At 49.8% G+C, this 13,006-nt stretch overlaps 1 protein-coding gene across 1 annotated transcript in view; it reads right to left on the bottom strand.

Moving 5' to 3' along the window:
- MYLK3 (myosin light chain kinase 3) overlaps positions 1 to 4,944 on the bottom strand; it is a 35,197-nt gene extending 30,253 nt beyond the window's left edge. Inside the window, exon 1 of the mRNA XM_044256219.1 lies at positions 4,468 to 4,944. Coding sequence (XP_044112154.1) covers positions 4,468 to 4,944 — 477 coding nt within the window. The remainder of the gene's footprint in view (positions 1 to 4,467) is intronic.
- Positions 4,945 to 13,006: the final 8,062 nt, after the last annotated feature.

Here is a 13,006-nt window from a genome sequence, read left to right as displayed (position 1 = left end):
CCCTTTGGGATTCCAGCACACCAAGTTCTGTCCTTTTGAGGGTAACAGCACATGGGAACACCTAGCCTTGCACCTGGCATGTGCTAGGCACTTAATAAATAAACACCAGCTGTTGTCATCGTGATTAACACAGCGCCATCAGGGTGACCCGGATCCCCTTACTCAGCAGAGACTGCTCCCTGGACCTCTTTCTGCAGACTCTGCCCTGCCACCCCCGGAGCTGGGGGAACTGGAAGCATTATCACGGGATGCCTCCTGTTTCACCCCGGTAGAGAGGGACTCGAACAAACTGTCCTTTGGCAGACCTTGTTGGGCTCAGCATGTCCTCTCCCTCCCTCTGCTCTTGGTGTAGGTAGACACACACACACACACACACACACACGCACGCACACACACACAAACACACACACACACAGCTGCGTCATGTCTTCATGGCTCATCCAGAGGAAGGAGAAGAGACCCTCGACACCATTCTAGAGGACTGGTGTCTTCTGAACAGCTTGCTTATGATTTGGGCCCAGGCCTGGCTGAGCCTGACCCTGTCCTTCAGGACAGAGCACCTAACTTTTAGTAATAATCTAATTCATTGTTACAACTAAAATGATATCCTGCTGGGCACTTCAGAAAACCCAAGGAGGACCTTCACAAACTCCCGACACCATTTTCTTTTCTTTCTTTTTTTTTTTTTTGACTTCTTAAACATTTTTTAATTCCAGTAGAGTTATTATACAGTGTTATGGGACACCTGGGTGGCTCAGTGGGTTAAGCCTCTGCCTTCAGCCCAGGTCATGATCTCAGGGTCCTGGGATCGAGCCCCACATCGGGCTCTCTGCTCAATGGGGAGCCTGTTTCCCCTCTCTCTCTCTGCCTGCCTCTCTGCCTACTTGTAATCTCTCTCTCTGTCAAATAAATAAATAAAATCTTAAAAAAATATATATAGTGTTATGTTAGTTTCAGGTGTACAATATAATGATTCAAGGGGTGCCTGGGTGGCTCACTTGGTTAATCGTCTGTCTTATGGATCATGATCCCAGGGTCCTGGGATCCAGCCCTGCATCGGGCACTCTGCTCAGTGGGGAACATGCTTCTCCCTCTCTCTGTCTCTGCCTGCCTCTCTGCCTGCTTGTGATCTCTGTCTGTCAAATAAATAAATAAAATCTTAAAAAAAAAACTACAAGGTATATCATTCTATCTATTTCTTGTTATGTTTGATATTTTCCATAATGAAGAGTTGTAAATTTTTATGAGTTAAAGAAAAAGAATTAGCACTAGAAGGCATATAATCAGTTGTCTTATTTGAATCTTGATTCAAATAAACAAACTATAAGGAAAATAAAGCATAAGACAATTAGGAAAATTCAAACACTGACTTTGGTAACATTAAATTACTGTTTACTTTTTAGTCATGATAATGGTATTGTAATTACATTTTTTAAAAGATGCCTTATCTTCTAGATATAAATGTTGATGTTTGTGGAGGAAATGATCCAATGTCTCAGATTGGCTTCAAAATAATCTAGAGACACGGAAGTCAGTGGGGAAGAGATGCAATAACATTGGCCTCCTGTTACAGGTTTATAGGGTTCATGATACTAATCTCTATTTTTATAAATGTTTGAAAATTTTCATATAAAAAATTCCTATTTTGAAAAAATTTTCAATGTGCTAAAAAAAAAACACATGCTCAGTAAGATCTCAGTTTTCTTTTTTTTTTTTTTTAAAGATTTTATTTATTTATTTGACAGACAGAAACTACAAGTAGGCAGAGAGGCAGGCAGAGAGAGAGAGGAAGCAGGCTCTCCGAGGAGCAGAGAGCCCGATGCAGGGCTCGATCCCAGGACCCTGAGATCACGACCTGAGCCGAAGGCAGAGGTTTTAACCCACTGAGCCACCCAGGCGCCCAAGATCTCAGTTTTTAATCACCACACAGGCAAAGAATTAAAAAGTTGGATAATGTGTTTTGTTAGCTAAATGGGAGGCAACAAGCACTCCCATATGCTACCAACAGGAGACTAAACTGAAATAACTCCTTTGAAGGTCAGTTTGGTTTTATGTACACAACCTTACCCTTTGGCTTCACCCTGCCACTTCTAGGAGAGATAAGCTCACACTTCTGTGGATATTCACTGCACCGTTATTTATAATAGCTAAAAATGACAAATAATATAGCCAAACAATGATGTGGGGCTGGTTAATAAATTAAGACACATCCCCCAACTGGGGCACACTACAACTTTAAGAACGAGGAAGTTTTCTATGTGTACATATGAAATAGTGCCCAAAACACATTAAGTTAAAAAAAAATCAAGGTCAGAATAAGGTGATTAATATTTGAGCTAAAATCAAGAGGTGGTGCTTACAGATAAACAGACTCTGTCTGGGAGGTTCTGCGGGAAACAGGCACCTCTAACTGCATGGGGAGGAGGGTGGTCCTGGGGCCTGGGGGCTGGAGTAGGAGGAACACATGCTCTTTATACCACACGAAGCAGGCGCTTAACTGCTTAGCCATTTGAGGCCCCCAGCAGCCCCCCATGAATGTCTTTTACCACATGCATAAATCATACCACAGTAATTTTCTTTAAAGCTGAGGTTGATGGGACGCCTGGGTGGTTCAGTCAGTTAAGCGTCTGACTCTTGATTTTGGCCCAGGTCATGATTTCAGGGTTGTAAGTTCAAGCTGGGTGTGAAGCCTGCTTAAAATTCTCTCTCTCTCTCTCTCTCTCTCTCTTTCTTTCAGGCCTCGGTGGCTCATTGGGTTAAACCTCTGCCTTCGGCCCAGGTCACCATCTCAGGATCCTGAAATCAAGCCCCTGCATCCAGCTGGTTCTCTGCTCAGCAGGGAGCCTACTTCCTCCTCTCTCTCAGCTTGCCTCTCTGCCTACTTGAGACCTCTCTCTCTCTGTGTCAAATAAATAAATTAAATCTTAAAAAAAAAATTCTCGGGGTGCCTGGGTGGCTCACTGGGTTAAAGCCTCTGCCTTCAGCTTGGATCCCAGGGTCCTGGGATGGAGCCCCACACAGGGCTCTCTGCTTGGCAGGTAGCCTGCTTCCTCCTCTCTGCCTGCCTCTCTGCCTACTTGTGATCACCGTCAGTCAAATAAATAAATAAAATCTTAAAAAAAAAAAAAAAAATTCTCTCTCTCCTCTGCCCCTCCCCCACCTCACCTTCTCCCCCTTTATTTATTTGCCAGAGAGAGAGAGAGACCAAGCGAGTACACACAAGCAGGCAGAGAGGCAGGCAGAGGTAGCGAGAGAAGCAGGTTTCCTGCCGAGCAAGGAGCCCGATGCGGGACTCGATCCCGTGACCCCAGGATCGTGACCTGAGCCAAGGGCAGCGGCTTAATGCACTGAGCCACCCAGGCACCCCCTTCTCCCCCTTTAAAAAAAAATAAATAAATATAAAGTCCAGGTTGCTTATCCACTGATAAGCAGAAGGTCACATCTCCCCTGCAGGCAAGACTCATAGGAGAGGTGCAGAAAGTGGGGAGCTGGGTGGGGGAGGGGCATACCTTGGCCAAGGCTGTAGGGCAGGGGTGGGGGAAGGGGTCAGCAGGGTGAGCTCTGGCCTGGCTGGGGATGAGGAAGGAAGGCACACTCCTGAAGCCTTGCTCCTGTGAAAGCCTCGGAGCTGACACAGAGTCCAGCACAGCCTCCTGTAGACCCCACCTTATCTCTTTCCAGAGGTTGGTGGATAACTACAGTGATCTGAAATGGTGGCTCCAGGCCGTCTGAGGGTTGCTAAGTGGCTGACTCTTAGCTGTTCCCTCCCAAACAGTATTGCCTCTATACACCACACACATAAACACACACACACACACACACACACACCAACCAAACTTCCATTAGCCAGCGGGTTTGATTATGCAATCCTAGGGAACAGCCGCTCCCAGAAATGCCACGCTCCACCCCCAGGCTCCGGCTCCTTCATGGCCTTTGTCCCCTGGGGGTCACTGTCAACACTCATCTTCCAACAAGCAGCTGCACACTCCGCCCACTCTGGGACCCAGCATAGGTTGGGGATAGGAAGGGGAGGGTTCTAAAAGGGGGGTTCTGTTGGGGCAAATTGGCTCCCACCTGTTTCTCACTCTAGGTGTGACAAAACAGAAAGGAGTAAAAAGAAGTCACTAGTACATCTAATAAGCTTCACTGTCCTCCTCTCCCTAATGACCCATTTACCCCCACTTCTAGTTGCTCTGAAGCTGCCCAAGGCCCCGCAGACCTCACTGAGGCACTGCTTCTTCCTTTCCCTAGGAAGAGCGGCCTGTCAATGACCTGTCTGGAAATCTACCTGTGACCATTAAGGTTCAGTCTCTCCTCTTCCCCATCAACAGGTCATGCAGATGGCACAGGAAGGGAACAAGAATTCCTAGTGCTTCTAAGCCTAGCCGTCTGGCTAGCGTCCCCACCAGGACCACGCTGTCTCCCTTTCAGCCAGAAGGGTACAGGGGTAAGGAAGCAGGAACCAACCTCCAAAGGGCCATCAGCCAGGCTTCCTTTCCTCCAGGGGACACTCCCTTGCATGATGAAATCCACCACCTTCGAGTTCTGGAACACGGCCCCCACCAAAGCTATGGCCTTGTCCACGGCCACTACCATCCTGAACAGGGCTTCAAGCCTGGCGCCATGCTGGGCAGCCTCCTGCCGCACAGCCCTCACCAGCTCCAGGACCTCCGGCCACCCAGCTTGTGAGTCAGCTGGAGGAGTGTGGTCAGACCCACCCGGGCCCAGAATCTGAGAGGTCTCCAGCCGGTGTAGGCCTTGCTCCAGGTGGCCCATTCCTTGGTACACACACTGCAGTTTCTCCGTGACATCTTCTTGGAAATGCAAGAGTTTGTCCACCTTCTCATTTAGCGTATTAAGCTTTTTGTCCATGGTGGTTAAGCAGGCCTTGCCTGACACCGGCAGCCCTCGGGTCTCCAGGCCCTCCTTGGAGGCTCCGGACATCCTGATGCGGGCTTGACAAGGGCGAGGATTCAGAAGAGCCTCAGACTCCTGGCTTTTACTTGGGCAGTGGTACCTGGCAGTTCATTGTTCTTGACAGCTAACAATCTCGCCCTGCAGCGCCAACCCACACAGATCCTCTGGGTGGTTTAGGGAGCCCAGGAAACCAGTCTCTCTCTGAGCCTTTGCCTTTGCTTATCTCCCACTCTGCCGTGGCCACGAGTGACAGGCTGGGTTTGGCAAGGCGCTTCTCCTTGGGGCCCTTTTGACATCACGGCAGCATTTGACATTCCTCTCTGAGAGGGTGCTGATGGGCAAATATTTTAAGAATCTGCCCAAGGCAGGCAGGGGTTTGGATAGTTGAAATGAAAGGTTAGAAGAAAGGGGGTCCTTTAGGTAATGAACCAGAATGCTGGACTTTACAAGGGGCCTCAGGGATCCCCGGGCAGGGTAAGACCTTCAGCGGTCCAAAGCTCTGTGGCGCACGCAGTATCCTGCCTGCCCCGAACACTGAATTCACAGAGAAATAAATAAATAAATAAATAAATGTGAGGCCATTCTGATTTTTGCCATGATAAAAGTGTTGATGCTTCTGCAAATTAAAATCAAATTTCTGGTGCCCCTACTTTGCAGGTGCCCCCAAATAAGTGTTTGGGCTGCCTGTGGGGTGTACCTTCAGGTCCCACCCCACAATGGGCCCTCAGTCACTAGCTGCTTGTACCTAAAAATAGAAGTGAGGGAAAATGGCTTAGGCTACTCGCCAGGTGCCATCCCTCAGGTCATGTTCTGCATAGATCCCTCTGGAGCATAGCTGCCAGGGGTCTCCTGCTACCCCCCACCCCACCCCACCCCCTACACTGCTCCTCAAGCACTGACTACACACGCAGGTGTGGGGCACCCAATTTCTCTACGCTTAAACAGACATAGTAGCAGCCTAGAGGGTACGGGGGTGGGGGCTGGTTTTCCTGTAGTTTCCATACGTTTTAGCTTCAAAACCCTTGGTTCAAATGGAACTGTTACAGAAGCATTGATAAATAAAGCAGACAAAGGGGATGCTCAGGCTGACACTGAGGTGGGGCACCAGGAGTCACCACAGAGTCCCTAGGCCGCTGGAGAGCCATTGACTGACACCAATTTCTTCCAGGTCCTCCCACAGAGAAACTTAAGGGAGAGGGAATTCGTCCAAGGTCACCCCAGCCCAAGGCCTCCTGAGGCTAGCAGCTTTGTCAATGCTGGCTGGCCTGGTGGTGTGGGGGCAGGGAGGTGTCTTTAGTGACCTGCTGAGTTTCCTCCTTCTGAATAAAAGCAATCATGAGAATAAACTTTGACCTGGAAATCTGACATCTGAAAACACCCTTAAGTCATTTTGCTATTTTAAGCTACAGGGGACTCGCAAGCACGGGGTGCCAGCTAGACAAGTGCAGCTTGACCACCCACCCCTCACTACCTGTAGCATTGCCGGGATAGCTGCCCTCAGCCGTCCGTGTAGAAATCCAGACCCATTTCTGGGGCACAGTCCTGGGTGTCAGTGGCAGAATGGCCTGGAGCTCAAAAGAACCTTGGTCTCTTAGAGAAATGTGATTTAAAACAAATACATAAACTCTCCTTGGAAAAAGAAATTTGGGGAACGCTGTGCTCCAGCTCCTCTCGGGGATTCACAATGCCCTTCCATGGACCTCATCTGCCAAAGAAAGAAACCAGCGCCTGACCAGGGAATCCCTCCTTCCCCTGCACTTATCTCCTCATACTGCTCTGTGGGACTAGGGGTCCCTGGATCACTCTTTGGGAAGCGGCGCCCTAGAGAAATCTCTGGGTCTAACACCAGTTCAATGTCTGCCCTACAGCAGGTAGGGGTAATTGAAAGAGACAGACCAGCTTCCAGAAAGGAGTTTCCACCAGCATGAACCACAGGCAGCTGCTGCAGGGACCTTCTGAGCAGCCTACATCCAGTCAAGCCTGGGCTTAATAAAGCCTGGACACAGATCTTGAAAGTCCAGCTGAACCCAAAGAAAAACAAATATCCCAGACACACATCTATATTGAAAGCTAATTATTTAAACTACAAAAAGATTTGTCCCAGGTCTCCCTGAAGCAACAAGGGGCTGCAAGTCAGCTGGTGTTGTAGAAATGTGCCTGCTGCATTCGCCACTGTTCTAGAACCCCCTGGAAGTTTCCTGAGCCCATAGCAGTCATTGGGCTTGCCTCAGTCCCCCAGTGCACCAACATGCCTGGCAAGTGCAGGGTATTCAATACAACCGTATGGAAGGAATGAGCTAAGGGGGGGGCCCCGGCTGAGCAGGAGGCTGGACTGAGTTTCGGGAGACTTGGGGAAGGGGGAGACTGCAGCTAGGGTTTCCCAGAACAAAAAAGTACAGGGCAGAACACCTTGACAATTCCCAGAAGTAAGCTCTGGGACCTTCTGAGGAAAAGTTCGAAATATGCCAACAGGTGAAATCCTTGAGGCTTCTTTGATGAAAAAGAGCAGCCAGGAGGACCAGCTTTGAATCCCTTACATTTCTCTGCTTAGAGGAGAAATGAGTTCTGTGAGGGCTGAGGCATGGCTTCTCTTCAACTCTTTCTGATGTACAGGACACAGCAAGAACCATGGGCAATTCTTTTGGGGGCAATGGTGCCTTCCCAGAGGAGAGGAGAGGCATTCCACCCCTCAAGCCAAGTGAACACAGACCAGAGAAGAGGCAGTCCTGCTGGATGGGTACAGAGTAGCAAATCCAATGACACTTCATCTTTCTTGGGTGAAGACAGGACAGCTGATGCACTCCCAGAAAAACACAGACTGACCTCTGTTTGCCATAGGGTGGGATCAGTCCGCACCAAACCCAAGACTCTTCCGTGGCCTTTCTGGTGATAGCCGGCTTTCCCTGTACAACCCTAGAGGCACTGTGGACCCTGAGGTCCCAGGTGGACTAAGAGGGGAGCAGAAATGCAAGGCTAAGGAGCCCATTCCAAAGCAGTGACTCTCCCCCTTCACCATCTCTGCACAGAACAGGCAGAGCCAAGAGAGGCCTCACTCTCCCTGGAGAAGAGAGGTCTGTTTCTGGAGAAATTCGATGGTCCATAATACAACAGTTCTATATGCTGGCACTGGCGATCCCTGGAATCCCCTCATCTGACCATCCTCAACAGGCCAGCCAGTCAACAAGCTTCAACCTCTCACCCAGTTTTTTGTGCCTTATTCTGAAATATGTCCAGATAAGAAAGGATCGCCAGGTAGTCAAACAAAGCCCCCGTGATGAAAAGGAGAGTCCCCCAAAACAGAAACATAACTTTGGAGAAAACCCAGAAAACAAGAAACAGCAGAAAGTTTCAAAAAGCCTGTCCTTAGTTGCCATGGGCAAGTGCAAAAGGCTATCCCACCCATTAAAAAAGAAGGTGTTATGGAGAAAGAACAGGCATAGAATAAAATTAAAAGTCTGTGGGTTAAAAAGTTTAAATCCAATACGGAGATGAGAAAATAAAGTTAAGATAATATCCCAGAAAGGAGAATTAAAAGATGGTGATGCCTACCTAGGGAGAGAAGAGATGACAGACAATGGACCTAACCCCACATTTCGTTCCCTGGAGTTTCAGAAGGAGAAATGAAAGCGGGAGGGAATTTATCAAAGAAATAGTACAGTCATTATGCAATTTGAGAACACAGGGATAAAGAGAAGATTACAAAGCTCCCCAAAACCTGAAAGTAAAAAAAAAATCACATCCCCAAGGAACTAGACTCAGGATGACATCAGACCTCTCATCCTAAAAACAACTGGCCTCTGGAATCCAGGCAGGATGTAGAATTCTAGGTTCAAGATTTGAAGACACTGCATCTTTGTCAGAGGACAGAAGGAAGCATTTTAAGACTTGCAAAGATGTAAAAAATGTAAGCGCTCTTTGAAAGAGGCCCTAAAGTGATTTATTTTTCAGTAAAGAGCATTCACGGAATATTGTTCACACTATGATGCCATAATGGGGTCAACGCTTCACGGGGTTAAAACAGTGATGTTGTTAGGATGGGGGGGGAGTGACAAAGCTGAATCGATTCTCTTCATAGGAAGCACACAGATCTGGTAGGAAACTGATGGGGAGGAACGCAGAGGCAAATGCAGGCAAATGCCAGGGAAAAGAGCTGAAAGGCGGTCGGTGTTTGCCGCTGGAAAGCAGGACGGGAAGCACGTTTTGCAGAGGTCCGGGTACTGCATGTGAGGGGATGTGAATATTTATAACAAGGTTGCAGCCTGCCACAGTGAGGGTCTTGTTCTAACAGAATCAGATATGACCATTTTCTGAGAGATGGAGGCCCGTGGCCTTCTCTACTTCCCATGAAACGGCTGTAGGGCCAGCTGCATACCTGGAACTTCCTTAACCTCTCTGAATGCAGCTTCCCTCATCTCGAAAGGGGGCACATGACGGTGCAGTAACCACGGGGCTGTTTGGGTCCCCATGTAAGTGAAACGCCTAGCACAGGGCCTGGCACATGGTAAGTCCATGAAAACAGGAGATAATCGAACTCACTAGCCCGTACTCATCCCCCACTCCAGATGGTCAGCTAATCAGCCAACAGGACAGCAGTGTGTAGAGCCACCTCACTGCGGGGTGGGGGCAAGGGGGGAAAGGAGGCATCTCCCCAGGCCTAATTCAGTCCCCAGGTGCCCGGCCCACCCAGGCCACCTCCCTTGTGGGCACCATCAGCTGATGTGCACTCACAAAGTGCCACCCTGTCCTCCATAAAGCCGAGCTTATTCAGAAAAGGAAATCAGAGATGAAACAGAACCCCAGAAAGCCTCACTGAGTTCAACGCAGACAACCTGGGGGTTAGCAACTGCCGGGCCTTGTGCGCCCACTACACCCTGTGTTATCTGGGGGGGGGGGGCCCGCACACTGACCATCCCCAGGCTGTACCCATCAACCAAAGCTTCCTGCTGACTGCAGTTCTTGGTCCAAGAGGACCTACGTCTGGGGGATAATTGTCACCAAGTCTCCCTTAGTCCCATGACCCTAACAATTGTCCCCGAGGGCTCCTACTTCAAAGCAGACCCGCCTGGAGCCGCGCTTACCGCAAATATCTGGATGTAATCTGACGCCCGCTGCTGGCCTCTGGCGCCGGGACTGTGAAGTACCGGAGTGGGGCACAGAGTCCCCATCCTGGGGCTGCGGCCACGGTGCCAACTCAGTGTTTACTCTGCCTGGAGATGCCCAGCAGCCTGGAGTGCTGGGAATGAGGTGGGCTGGCTGGCCAGGGAGATTTCTCCAGAACTCAGGCAGCAGCGATAAGCCTGGCATTTCCGCTTATCTCTGACCCTGCCCCAGGCCCCAGAGGCATCCAGAGGCTTCACTCAGTTATCTGGTTTGCGAGGCGGTATCTGCTTCCCAGGGGCCTACTTCCTGCATCACTTAGTGAAGTGTCCAGTTGTGAAACAAACACTGTGTGGTCCAAAGAAGGAGGAAAGAAGGGAGGGGGCCTAGGGCAGAACTGACCTGCTTTCAAAACCCAGAACCGTGGTATCAGAGCCCAGGAGATGAGCTGGGAATCACTGCCTTCAGGCAGCCCTCTGGGATAGAGGAAAGCCCCATCAGCCAGAATGGGCTGGCGGCCCGCGTTTCTTCCCTGGGGCTGCTGGCATGGCTGGGAACCTCGTCGGTCATCTCCAGGCCAGGAGGGTCCAGCCGTTGCCTCTGCAAGTAGGACTATTGAGGAAGCAACAAAGACACACTGTGCCCCAAGACTGCAGCATGTTGCAGTGAGGGAGAAGATAAGACCTACAGCTCCTGCCGGATGAGGTGCCGGCTCCAGCTCGGCTCTCTCCAGCCGGGGGAGGGGGGGGCGGGGGGGGCTTCCTGTTCAGATCTTCCCAGAGCACCACGTGAGAGGCTGAGCCCTCCATACACCTTGGCGCACACACACGCATACACAGACACACAGATGCTTGCACACACACACACACGCATACACAGACACACACAGATGCTTGCACATACCCATCACTTAGTGCTCCATGGGAGACTGAGCCCTCCACACACTGGCGCACACACATGCACACACACACACACACACAGATGCTTACACATACCCATCACTTGGGGACCTCCACTTACCTGCCCACACACACAGGAATCAGACAAGTGTCACACAATGCTTGTACTATTAGCTTCCTCGTCTGAGCGTAACCACAGACAGACCCTGTGCTGAGCATTTTTTTTTAAGATTTTATTTCTTTATTTGACACACAGAGATCACAAGCAGGCAGAGAGGCAGGCAGGGGCCGGGGGGAAGCAGGCTCCCTGCCGAGCAGAGAGCTCAATTCCAGGACCCTGAGATCATGACCTGAGCTGAAGGCAGAGGCTTTAACCCACTGAGCCACCCAGGAACCCTGTGCTGAGCATGTTTAGCTGCAGTATCTTACTTAAACTTCACTACATCCCTATAGGGTAGATTACTAGTTGTCATTCCCATTTTACAGAGGGGATTAATCTAGAAATTAAGTGGTTCACCCAAGGCCACCCAGAAAGCAATGGAGCCAGGATTGCAACCCTGTGGTTATAAGTCACACAATCCTGCCACTTTTGGAGATGGGAGGGATCTCAGAGACCACAAGGGTCAACTCCCTCAGTTTGAAGACAGAGAATTTGAAGCGCAGAGAGGGGAAGGGACGTTCTGAAGGTCACACAGTAAGTCAGTGGCAAAGACAGGACAGGATAGCAAAAACTGTCTTCCTCAGAGTGGCTGTGGAACTCCTGCCCCACTCTGTGGGTTTATGAGGGGTGTATGTGTGTGTGTGTGTGTGTGTGTGTGCATGTGTATGCTCATGCATGTGTGTGTACACGTATCAGTGTGTGTGTCATGCATATGTGTAGTCAGATTAGCTTCTGTCCCACAGGCTTGACTCTGTGGAAATGAGGAGGGGGTGAAGGGGCTCGGGCTCCCAGGTACCATATTGGATGCTTATTCTTTCATAGAAAAGTTTCTACAACTTGTCTCACCTGGCTGTCTAGAGAGATACTAAAACAACAGCCATCAGTCTGCCAAGATGAATCCAGGAACTGCGCTTAAGAACAAAACCAAAGTCAAGCTGGCCTCTCTGAAGAAGCAGAGAGGGAAATGACAGCTATGTGGAGCCTGGCCTGGGCCTGAGGGGTCCCCTGCAAGCTCTCAGGTGGCCAGTAGGTTTGCCCCCGACATGTCCCTATCTTCTGTGGCCGACTTTCCTACCCTGGCTTGAAACCCTTCTATTTGGTCAATTCCTTTCCCCCGTCCCTAGTCAACATTGCTCCCTGCCTAAACAAGGGACCAGCCTGAAAACACTAGAGAAGAACAAAAAAGCACCCTCAGGAGCCAAATCCAGACCAGTACCCATTCATTTGTTCCTTCATTCATTCAGCACTTACGGGGCAACACTTATTAGGAAATAACAAAAGCACTAGTATTCATTGAGCACATCTCTGTGTCAGGCACTGTGCTACAACTTTATATAAATTACCTTTTACCCCTCAACATTATAAGAGGAAGGGACTATTATCCCCATTTCACAGACAAGTAAACTGAGGTTTGAGCCACTTTCCAAAGTCAGTGTCAGACCCTGTATATAAATGCAGGCAGCCAGCCTCGGAGGCAGCTTACAACTGCAAGAAGTCTAACTAAAACATCTTCTGTCTAGAACCCGGCTCTGTCTCTGGGGGGCTGCCTTTGCCAAGTACCAATTCAGAAACGTAATTGCATGTGCAATTTGGAATCAGGCCAACCAGTTTCATACAAGACGTTGCATTGCTGGTCCTTCTACCAGCTCACACAGCAAGAGGTCATCACCTGCAAAATACTTTGACATGTGCTCACACTTACACTCATGTGAGGTGGATGGATTATAGCCCCCATCTTCCCCATGGAGAGACTGAGGCTCTCACTGTGAGTCTATGCCACTTTGGACCTTGGACTTGGCTCTATAGCTCTAGGGCCTGTGTCCACAGCAGGGCAGGGTTTCTGGACCCCTCCTCACCACGACACGCACACACACACACGCACACGCACACACGCACACACACATCATTTGGGGGCCCTGACTCACCTGGCTTG

This window comes from Neovison vison, chromosome 7 (genome assembly GCF_020171115.1).
Source record: "Neovison vison isolate M4711 chromosome 7, ASM_NN_V1, whole genome shotgun sequence".
Taxonomy (NCBI): domain Eukaryota; kingdom Metazoa; phylum Chordata; class Mammalia; order Carnivora; family Mustelidae; genus Neogale; species Neogale vison.
Note: the sequence above shows the minus strand (reverse complement) of the source record. Positions and strands in the feature narration are given on the sequence as shown.